Genomic DNA, 10672 nt, shown 5'->3' on the forward strand with positions numbered 1-10672 from the left:
CCCCTCTCCAGTGACGCGCTGGGGGGAAACGCGACACGCGGTGCGACCGCCAGGTGCCGCCCGAGCGCCGCTCCTTTGGCCGCGGCTCGGCTCCCGCGTCCACGTTGTTTCCACTGTGTGACTCCCACTCCCTCCCTCCCTCCCTCCCTCCCTCCCTCCCTCCTCTGGCTGCTTCTCCCCGGCTCTCCGTGCGGTGCTGTCTTCTCCGTCTATCTTCCACGGGCATCGGCGACCCCGCGAACCACTCCTACCGACACCCGTTGCGTTGAGAACTCGCGCTATCGTGGGGGCGCACGGCATGGCACCTCCGCACCTGAACGCCCCCCGCTCGGCGCACCTGTGCGCGGCGGCGGTGATGCTGCTCGTCTCGGCTTGGGTGCGCGGTGACACCTCCTCCTCCTCTTCCTCCGCCGCCGCCGCCGCCGCCGACGTTTCGAAGCGGCAGGACAGCGGCGGATACGGCGGCGTAGGAGACGGAAGCTTCCCGGGCGGCGACGCGGATACGGCGGGCGCCGCGGGGGACTCGCCCCGCTCCCGGAGAGCGCTGTCCCGGGGCAAGGTGTCCCTGCTCAGCAGCTCGTTCGTGCTCAAGGGGGACGCCACCCACAACCAGGCGATGGTCCACTGGACGGGGGAGAACAGCAGCGTGAGTACCCTCTCCAGGGTCTCCTGTGACCCACCTCCATCCATCTTCCCGTAGCGGTTCACAAAGTGGGGACCGGGGATCCCATCAGGGGGTCTCCAGGGGGTCCCCAGCCGAACGCGTACGACTAATAGTTAAACTTCACCATCGGAGGATGAGCAATCATGGCTGTTTTGAGTCTAGTTTCACGGATATCTCCCATAGCTCTTGTATATATAGACAGGTGTGAAATTGTGGACTAAATCATCAACCTCTCCATCCATCAAGACTCTTGAGTTTTACGGTCATGGTGCCAGTGGGTCCTCAACGTGGGGTCCCTCAGGGGTCCTTGGAGAGGTTCAAGCTGGGGTCCCCAGCAAAATGGTTAATGGTTAAACTTCACAATAGCACTGTTTTGGTCCTGGTTTCCCTGTCGTCTCCCTAGTATAAACGTGTAGGTGTATGGATTTATGGACTAAATCCTGACAATGTTTGGGCAGGGCGTCCAAGAGAGACTTAGTCATCCATGACCAAATCGGCGGTCCTCGATACGGGAAAAGGTTGCGGATCCGGATTCATTTACCTTGCAATGGTTTGTTCACAGGTCTATGACTGCGATGCAGTGATCCTCATGTGTGAACATTGTGGCGGATCAACTTCAGTGTCTGGGTCAAGTGATTTTCCAGCTCTGCGGCGATAACAAGCGAGGTCTTTGTGATGAGTTATCGACAGATGCCGGCGGGATTCGGGAGGTGGCGTCTGGTGGGGACATCTCTCGACAAGCGCCGCTTGGTCAATAGAACGGCACCAGTGTTTCATTGGAAATAGCTCCAGGCCGCCATGGCATCAATTTTATGAGATTGGTTTTTGCTTTTTTCCACCCGTGCCATGGGTGTCCAGATGATGATTTTATGCTTGAAGGCTGGTTTTATTGTTTTGGCATTTTTCTACATGATGGGAAGGGAATGACGCTTATAGAAGCGCAACTGGTACTTTGCGGTGGTTGAATTGAGATACGGGGGTGAGGTGGTGGTCCAGTCGAACTCTTGGCATTGGCACTGACCCAAAGTCTCTCCTTAGCACTAGGGAGGCACTTAGCTTATTCTTCCTTTCTCTCGATGAACTTTTACCATCTCCATCTCCTAATTTATTTTCGCCCTCTATTAAAGCAAGTCCGCGGGGAGTTGTTTTTCAGTCTGACCCACCCTCAGCCGACTTGGCATGGACCCTGCGCGCCGAAAAGGTCGACTGTCCGGATTTCAGCCTGAACCTAATAAAAGCAGACAAATGGTGCCATTCAATTTCCGTAAAGACGACATTTATGACCGCCATGTAGATTGACGGGTGTGAAAATTAAATCTGTGCCCCCCCCCCCCCCACATTATTCCCTTGTTTCATAATTTCATTTGAGTGATTGGGCCTCTTGCCATGGAGCCATTGGGGGGGGGGGGGGGGGGGTCCCTGCCCCCGGTCTCCCATTAATGTCATATCATAACGGCAAGAAGGCAGATCATTTCACAGTTTGCGATTGTGCACTTTTGCTCGTGTGCGCGTGCGCGACGCCCCGTACACACCAGACTAGCAAGCGCACAGATGCTTATTGCGCGTGCGGATTTGAGCATATCCGAACACACCGGACGCTTTGCGAGTGCATTCTGTCAACGACAGAAAGTAAAAATGGTTGTTTGGCATCATCTAAGTGGGATGACGTGCAAAGTTTTGAGAGAAAGTGTAATGTCAACAATATAAATACATTTACATAATAAGCAACATTGTTTACAATAGTAATAAGAATTATAATCACATGGTGAAATGCATGATTATTATTATTATTATTATTGTTATTATTGTTGTTGTTCATTTTCTCAGGTGCTTTTGTGGTGGGTGGGAGGGAGGACAAGATGATTGTGGTTGCAGACCGTTAACAACATAGCAGCGTCAAACAATCTCCCTTCACTGGTGAAAAAACTTATACTACACTGTATATAAAGTCATGTTCTGGGACGCATTCTACTACAGTCAATGTTGTCATCAAAAGCAATAAGAGCAACTCTCATAATGACAATGTGAATTTACAGTAGCCACAGCTTATATTTAAATCACAGGATCATGCCGATCTAATGGCACCTGTCAAGCAAGAAAAAATGGACAAGCGCAAGGATCTGAGCCACTTTGACAAGGACCAAATTGCGATGGCTAGACGACTGGGTCAGAGCATCTCCAATACGACAGGTCTTGTGGGGTGTTCCCGGTGTGCAGTGGTTAATACCTACCAAAAGTGGTCCAAAGGAGGACAACCGGTGAACCGGCAACAGGGTCATGGGCGCCCAAGGCTCATTGATGCACGTGGGCAAGTGTAGCCCGTCTGGTCCGATCCCACAGAAGAGCTACTGTAGCACTAATTGTTCAAAAAGTTAATGCTGATAAAACATGCGACATGCTCACAACTTCCAGGACTTAAAGGATCTGCTGCTAATGTCTTGGTGCCAGATACCACAGGACACCTTCAGAGGGCTTGTGGAGTCCACGCCTCCAAGGGTCAGAGCTGTTTTGGCGGCACAAGGGGGAGCTACACAATATTAGTGGTTATTAGTGGTGGTTTTTATGTTGTGGCTGATCGGTGTATATAAGTGATGTTAAAATCCTTACGTTCTCCACCAACCACTGCAGCAATGGCTTCCCAAGTCCTTTTCTTGTTTTGCAGTGTCTCCGTTAAACTTGGATCGTATAGCTCTTTCGTATTTTTCCACCTTAATAATTAGTCTCGTAATGTCTATGTGTGCAGCTCTTTTCATGTGCATTTGTTTGGATTTCTTTTCTCAGCTCGTGTCGTGACTTCTGATTGGACGGTACTGGAAGCATGTTGCGATGACGAGGCTAGTACGAGCATTTGGATTGGTATTGATGCTTTGATCACACTTTATTTATTTATTTATTTGAGCCCATAATCAGCATGTTCTAAACATTTAATTATAGCAGAATTACCAGTTATTCTGATTCTGTAGTACCCTAAATCGATGTAGTGATGTCAGTACAGGTACTCCTCACTGAACGACCTACCTGTTTAACCACTGTTCTGACTCACGACCAGCTCTCTGACCAGTCTGTATTGTACGCTGCATGCAATACCACGGCGTCTCAGCATCAAGCATCTCACCAGGCATCACCGCTCTCTGTCTCGTTCCCTCAGTCTGTCAGTATTCACTGCACTAGTGTTCGTAATGGCCACGCCCCCTTACCGTGAAATAACACAGGTCACGGCTTATCGACCAATTCGCCTATTGACCTGGTCCTAGGAACGGAACTCGGTCGTTAAGTGAGGAGTACCTGTATAATAAAAACAGAAGTAAGCATAGTCTTAATAAATTGAACATATATATATATATATATATATATATATATATATATATATTATTAAGCGCTTAAATGCAAAATGTTAGTTTGATTTAACTTAATTCATCTCACAATCGTGATTGCCTCTGTCCCCTTTTTTATTAGGGCCTATATTAAATATTAATGACAGTAGTATATGTATATATATATGTATATATATATATATATATGTATGTTCAATTTATTAAGACTATGCTTACTTCTGTTTTTTTTATACAGGTACTCCTCACCGAGTTCCGTTCCTAGGACCAGGTCGATAAGCGAATTGGTTGGATGGATAATTGGATGTGCGGTCGAATTTGTATATATATATATATATATATATATATATATATATATATATATATATATATATATATATATATATTTGTTTACTATAACAAAGAAAAAGCATTATTAAGTGGTAATATGCAAAATGTTAGTTTGATTTAACTTCATTCAATGGTGATTGCCTCTGTTCACTTTTTTATTAGGGCCTATATAAAATATTAATAACAGTAGTATACCTATTTGCAGTGATGTGGTGCAGATGTTGTGCATATACAATGTATTTCTATGAGATTCCGCCTGCAGATGCAGCATGCGGACGCCAATTTTTACCGCCTAAATCGGAAAAAATCCACTCCACGTCCGCGCACCAGCCGTGCGCGCGCGGCCGGTTGGAACTGCGGGAACATGGGAGCGGAGCCGAAGCGCAGCGGCGTGCGTCCACGAGCAGCGTGCTCGTGCGTCCGGCGCGAGCCTTTATTTTGCGCGACGGCGGATGGCGCGCGCCCGTCTCTGCTGCTCCGCCGATTTTCCGAGTCTCTGGGGGTGGGGGGAGCGTCCACCGCGGAGATGCTGATGGACGCGCTGTCATTCAAATCAGCCTCCTTCCCCCCGCCCCCTGTATTTACTCTGACAAGCGTCCGGCGCTTGAGTGATTTCACCCCTTCCCAGTTGCCGCGCGGCCGAGCATGTGTTTGCCGATTTCTGCCCCTGATATGTACAGTAGGTATGTGTGCCCACGTGTCCATTCCGGGCGATCAAATTAAACCAGGCTAAATCACATGGTGGACAGGGACGAGGGCAGGAGTCCAGTCATGTGTGCTGTCTTTTGTGTCATAATTCCCCGGGTGAGTAAAAATGAAAGGCAGCAAGGCATGCTGGGAGTCCTGAGTTAGGCCCCGCGAGCTCTTGTATTGAAGTTTGTCGTGTCATGGGGTAATATGGCAGCGCATGCGTCATTATCGCAGAGTTTGTCCATAACTGAGATGGACAGGGAAGGAGATGAGCGTAGATGTGGGGGCGGTTGGATGGATGGATGTGGGGTTGGATCCATGGAGGGTTATGCACAGAGCTCAGAGGTTACAGGGTGGTTTATTGGCAAGAATCTAGCGATAAGTCCCGTGACGCAGGGATAACAACTTAGGTCATCAGGATTAGGGATGGGTCTTTCATCGGACTATTCGATTATTCGATTATACGTTCATGGCGGCAAAAATCGACCGTTTTTCTGAAGCCACAGCTTTTGCCTGGGTAGTTTCCACTGAAAAAAGAAAGTGATGTGTTATTTAATGTAAAAAGTATTCAGGGGATAAATAACTACGAACAACCAAAGAGGTAGAGGGAGTAGCAATGAAATGTTTGAATCTTTTTTTCAGACTCGGTTCAGTTTGATTCAGTTGGTCGGTTGAGGCAGAATAGTCGGTTCGGCTCTGAGTCGTGAACGGAATTCTCCCGAGAAATACTGGTCGGTTTTGTAATATGTAATATGAATTTCAAGTGGCCGTAATTCAGAGTGGCGTGCAGTCACTTCAGCTGTGTGTACTGCATCAGTTGGAAAATCTACCGCATTTGGCACCTGGCAGGTGTTAATTGCTGATCCTGCCCGCACATCCGAATAATCCTTGATTCACTCATGAAAAATCAGAGTTTTGCTCCTACCCAACCAGGATTCATTGGGCTACTCCTGTATATCACCATCAAATAGATATTATAAAATGCACCACGTCCGCTTTATTTCGGCTGTGTGAGCAACATCTGCAGCGACGTTTGGCTGACGACAGAGCTGTGGTGTAAGGCAACCCAACAGCAGGGGGGCCTCCAAGGAGTAGCCTGGGGGGGCCACGACCACCCTGATACAATCGACGCCCCCCCCAACCATTATGTAAGTATCTCATTAAGTAAAAACAAATCTAAATAATCTCTCACGGATTACCACTTAAAATTTGCAGTTTTATTCTTAACGGGAAATGAGCAGCGGGAGAAGGCTTGATTCCTTGTTTACCCACTGGGGCGGCTGTGCACCCAGCTAGCGGCGCGGGACGGGAGGTTGCCCACGAACTGGGCGGTGGCCACTGCCTCGACGATCTGGTGCGGGGAGCGCTCCTCCGGTCATAGCCACTGCTGGGCGTGTAGGAACGGCCGCCCCGCGGTGTTGTAGGGGAGCCACCAGAGGCGCAGGCGGCGGCCCCTCGGGTGTCGTCCCGGAGGAGGACCTGGAGGGCCTGCTGGCTTTCCCGGGGCGCCTCCTGGTCCCGCTCGCGGACGCTCGCCCTCAATGGTGGCGGCCCTCGTGGGGAGGGCCGGCACCATCTCTTCCAGGGGGGGAGGACGTCCGGGATACTGCCTCGCGCTGCTCCGCCCCTGTTCAGATGTCTCTTGTGGAGGTGCGTACCGGCGCAGGGCCAGGGAATGAGGAAGAGGAGGCAGGCGGAGGTGAAACTGCGACGGTTGCCGTCTTTTATTGCTGTTGGCCAAAAAGGTAACTCAGGGGCCAATATAAGGGGCTTAACTCGCCCAGTCCCACATGTCCCGCAGGCACGCCGATCCTCGGTGCGGGGACAACCAAGCATTTATTATTTCCTGTATTTCTACGACTCCTTGGTCCGCCACACCCACATTCTGTGACTGTGGAACTACCCCCCTCCTCGTGAGGATTAAGAGAGAGAGAGAGAGAGAGAGAGAGAGAGAGAGAGAGAGAGAGAGAGAGAGAGAGAGAGAGAGAGAGAGAGAGAGAGAGAGAGAGAGAGAGAGAGAGCGTTCAAAAATAAAATAACAACGGTTAGAACAGAGGATGGAGGGATATTGTTGGTGTTTTTTTCGTCCTTTTTCAATCTTTCTGTCTCACGCGGTTCACAGCTGGGTAATTGAGGGCATGCGGGAGTTGCGTGATATCGCACAGAGGAACGAACACGAGACGGGTTCAATGTCGTTTGAAGGACATCTCGGGATGCCATGTACACTGTGTATGTATTTACAATATTATGCACATCTCGCACCTATGCACCTAACACGCAAAACACGTAAGTTGGCATGTTTGTCGAGGAAGGCACTCTCTCTCTCTCTCTCTCTCTCTCTCTCTCTCTCTCTCTCTCTCTCTCTCGCTCGCTCTCTGTCACTTCTTTACGTACATCTCTCTTCTCCTCAGCCCTCCCTTCCCCGACGCTCTGCGTCTCTTTTCTCCCCGCTGTTGTCTTAGCCCGAGGGGCCTCGAGATGTGTCCTTCTTTCCGTCTATTTGTGCGCTCTCTGTGGCAAAGAAACCCGTCCCTATCTCTCAATCTGTGTGTGTGTGTGTGTGTGTGTGTGTGTTTGTGTGTGTGTTTGCGTGTGTCATTGAACGGGCTGGCGAGGGAAGGCACTCTGCATTTAATTAGGTTTTTCTATTAGTCTGCGGATGGTTTTGTCAGAGAGTGGGCGAGGTGGGGGAAGGGGTCCGAACCAATGCGTCTGAGTGACCTTCAGCCTTTCTTCAGGAGAAAATAGAATAAAATTGTAAGCGGGTCGAGTCAGCGTGGGCCCGTTTTTACTCGTGTGTTTGTTGTCGGCGGTGGTGGTGGCGGTCGGTGGTTTCGGAGGCACGTCCCGCGGCGGCTCCGAATGATTTGCGAGCGACAGCGTGACTCACCCTGGGGAATTCTGGGTAATTTCTGCCACTTCCCGGTCCAGGGCTCTCGGGCGGACTAGCGCGGCGGACGCCGACGTGGAATGGACTCAAGACACAAAAGACACGAGAGTTCGTCTGTTTGTGTCGTGGGCGGAGGTTACCATCTTTAATCTTCCCGTTTGCCATTCCCCATTCGTTCGTTTGCCATTTTATTTGTGCTATTTTATTAGACAGGAGGACTAGAGGACGTGCTATCATTTGGTCCCCGTTAAATTGGTTGGAGGACGGCCCGCGCTGACTGATCGCCGGTGACCGACGGCTAATCGTTTTTGCGGGGAGGGCGTTTTTGCGGGGAGGTCTAGCTTATTACGTTCGCACTTGACGGCGCCACACGCCCTTATGGGTGTGGCCTGTTTGAGCAACCGATCCCTCACGCCCTACCTGCTTGGCTTCCTGCTCCTCTGCCGCACTTCCTCCACCTTCCCGGCAGCCACTTGTCGGGCTCTGCTCTTCCAGCTCGTCGCTCCATTATTTCTAGGTCACTAAGGATGTACTTCGCTGGGTGTGATGAGTAGTTGAGCCCAGGCGCCGACCTCAAACGGTGCAAAATAAATAAATATAATTTCAAAGTAAGTCTTCAGAGTTGTTTGTCAGAATGGCCGTTAGCCAGTCGAGTCCATAACGACAAAAAACAATCAATTAATCCGTATCTAACGAGAACAAAAGGTTCAATCTGTTTTTTATAGTAAAAAGAAATAGCAATATCATTATTTATAAAAAAAATAACGTACTGTAATAATATCAACTAAAAACGTCTTATCGCGCAGCCCAGACCACCTTTTACGCGCCTTCCCCAACGCTGGACACCATGTGATGGATGAATGAATCTTCATGGAAATGTCAAATCCGACACAATATTGATCATAGCGCCGGTTCAACTCCCTGGCCTTCACCCCCATTCACCCTCCACTTTTACCGCCCCCCGCCCCCTCCCCCCACATCCTTGTTCCTTGTATTTTAAGGGCACGAGATGCGATCTTGCACACACACACACACACACACACACGCACGCACACACACATGCCAAGCACACACACACACACACACACACACACACACCAACGGAGGATCGCAGGCGTCATTTCAGCCACCGATGTCAAGGCGTTATCTTCCCACGGCGAATGTTTAATCTAAACGTGACATTGGCTGCATTTAAATTGGGCACTGGGAGCGGGCGACCTGGGGCGGTCGGGGGTGGGGTTTAGGGGTGGGTTTGTACCGTTTAATGATGAGGAGGCGAGGCTGGTGTTTGCACCAAGCTCTCACGCACAGGTGTGCACAACAGGCCACGCAGGCTCTTTGTCTCTCTCTCTCTCTCTCTGCACACGCACGCACGCCCACACGCACACACACGCACACACACACACACACACACACACACACACACACACACACACACACACACACACACACACACACACACACACACACACACACACACACACACAACACACACACACATGCATAAAAGAAAAGCGCATGCGTACTCTTAGCTGTCTAGGTTTCCGGGCGGCTGACTTGATGCGAAAGGCATTCATTCACGCTTCACATGTCGACCAGACAGTTCACCCCCCCCCAAAAAAAAAAGTTGTTTGCAGCGAGCAAATTATTTGCACATGTGAGGAGAGCCCTTCAAGACATTTATCTTGTCTCTCCTGGGAGGCGCTCCTAAACAGCCCGGCCCCGTAAAATCCCCCCTCCGGCCCGTCCGACTCCTCCCGGCAAACGGGGATCGCGAGTCTAGAGGGAGGCCCTCCGGCGAGCCGCCACCCAGGGTGGCCCAGGCCGGCGTTCCCGGCCTCACGGCCGCCAAGGGCGCGCGCGCGCGCGACACCGGCAAAAACCGCGGCGGGGCCCATTGGCTGCCGCGCCAATGGGACGCGATGGACCGCCTTTCTCTGCGCATTGTAGATCCCGCTCACCTTGTTGCCGTCTAATGAGGCGCTTAGCCGTGCCAGGAGGACCTGGGCCGCTTGCTTTGGGAGCTGAGGGAGTATTTACCCTGCGTTTCTCTTTCTCTTTTGAAATCTCCTTATTTTTCATTGGCGTTTTGTCGTCTTCCTTCTCAGGCCCTCGGCGGCAGGGGGGTGCCTGGTGCGCCCGCTCGTGCGCCGGCCTGAGCGCGTGGCCTCCGATTAATTACTGTGTGTTCGCGTGTGTTCTTTTTTGGGGGCTGTTTGTCTCCAGTGATCTCCTCACCCCGCCCCCCGCCCCCCCAACCGAATCCCGTTCCATAGGCGATTGCCGCTCCCTCTCTTTTGCGTTCGTCGTCAACCGGTTTCCCCTCGGTCTGACGGGAGGGGCTTTTTCCTTCCGTTTCGTTCTTCCGTACTTCCCTCCCCTCCGCCGCAGTTTTGGTGCTCCCTTTTACCACCCTGGCAACAAAGGCGGCCGGAATTCAGTTTTTGTCCCCCCGACAGCCTGGCCACCTTCAGGCCAGGCTGTCGGGGGGCCAGGCCTTCAGCCGAGTTCGTAGCGGCCAACACTATGGCTGAATATTACACACGAACAATAACGTTTATTAACCAAAGGAGACAGCCTGGCGGCGGAGGTGAAGAACAGGCTTTTCTTTCTTTGTGAGGGAGGGGGTGAGGAGGGGGGGGGGGTGGTTTACCCAATTTCTGAGTCCAAATATCTAGTCACTGTCCTCGTTCGATCCTCTTGGGTTTGCTCCGCGCAAAGTAGTAATAATCAGTCCAATTACTGGGAAAAAAAAAAAATCAGCAA

The 10672-nt window shown here is 50.9% G+C and overlaps 1 protein-coding gene across 1 annotated transcript in view; it reads left to right on the forward strand.

Moving 5' to 3' along the window:
• Positions 1-298: 298 nt before the first annotated feature.
• The window catches only part of sorcs2 (sortilin-related VPS10 domain containing receptor 2), a gene marked incomplete at its 5' end in the record, with an annotated part of 224082 nt that continues 213708 nt past the window's right edge, over positions 299-10672 (forward strand). Inside the window, one exon of the mRNA XM_080023540.1 lies at positions 299-646. Coding sequence (XP_079879666.1) covers positions 299-646 — 348 coding nt within the window. The remainder of the gene's footprint in view (positions 647-10672) is intronic.

Source organism: Zeus faber (genome assembly GCF_960531495.2).
Source record: "Zeus faber genome assembly, chromosome: 22".
Classification (NCBI taxonomy): domain Eukaryota; kingdom Metazoa; phylum Chordata; class Actinopteri; order Zeiformes; family Zeidae; genus Zeus; species Zeus faber.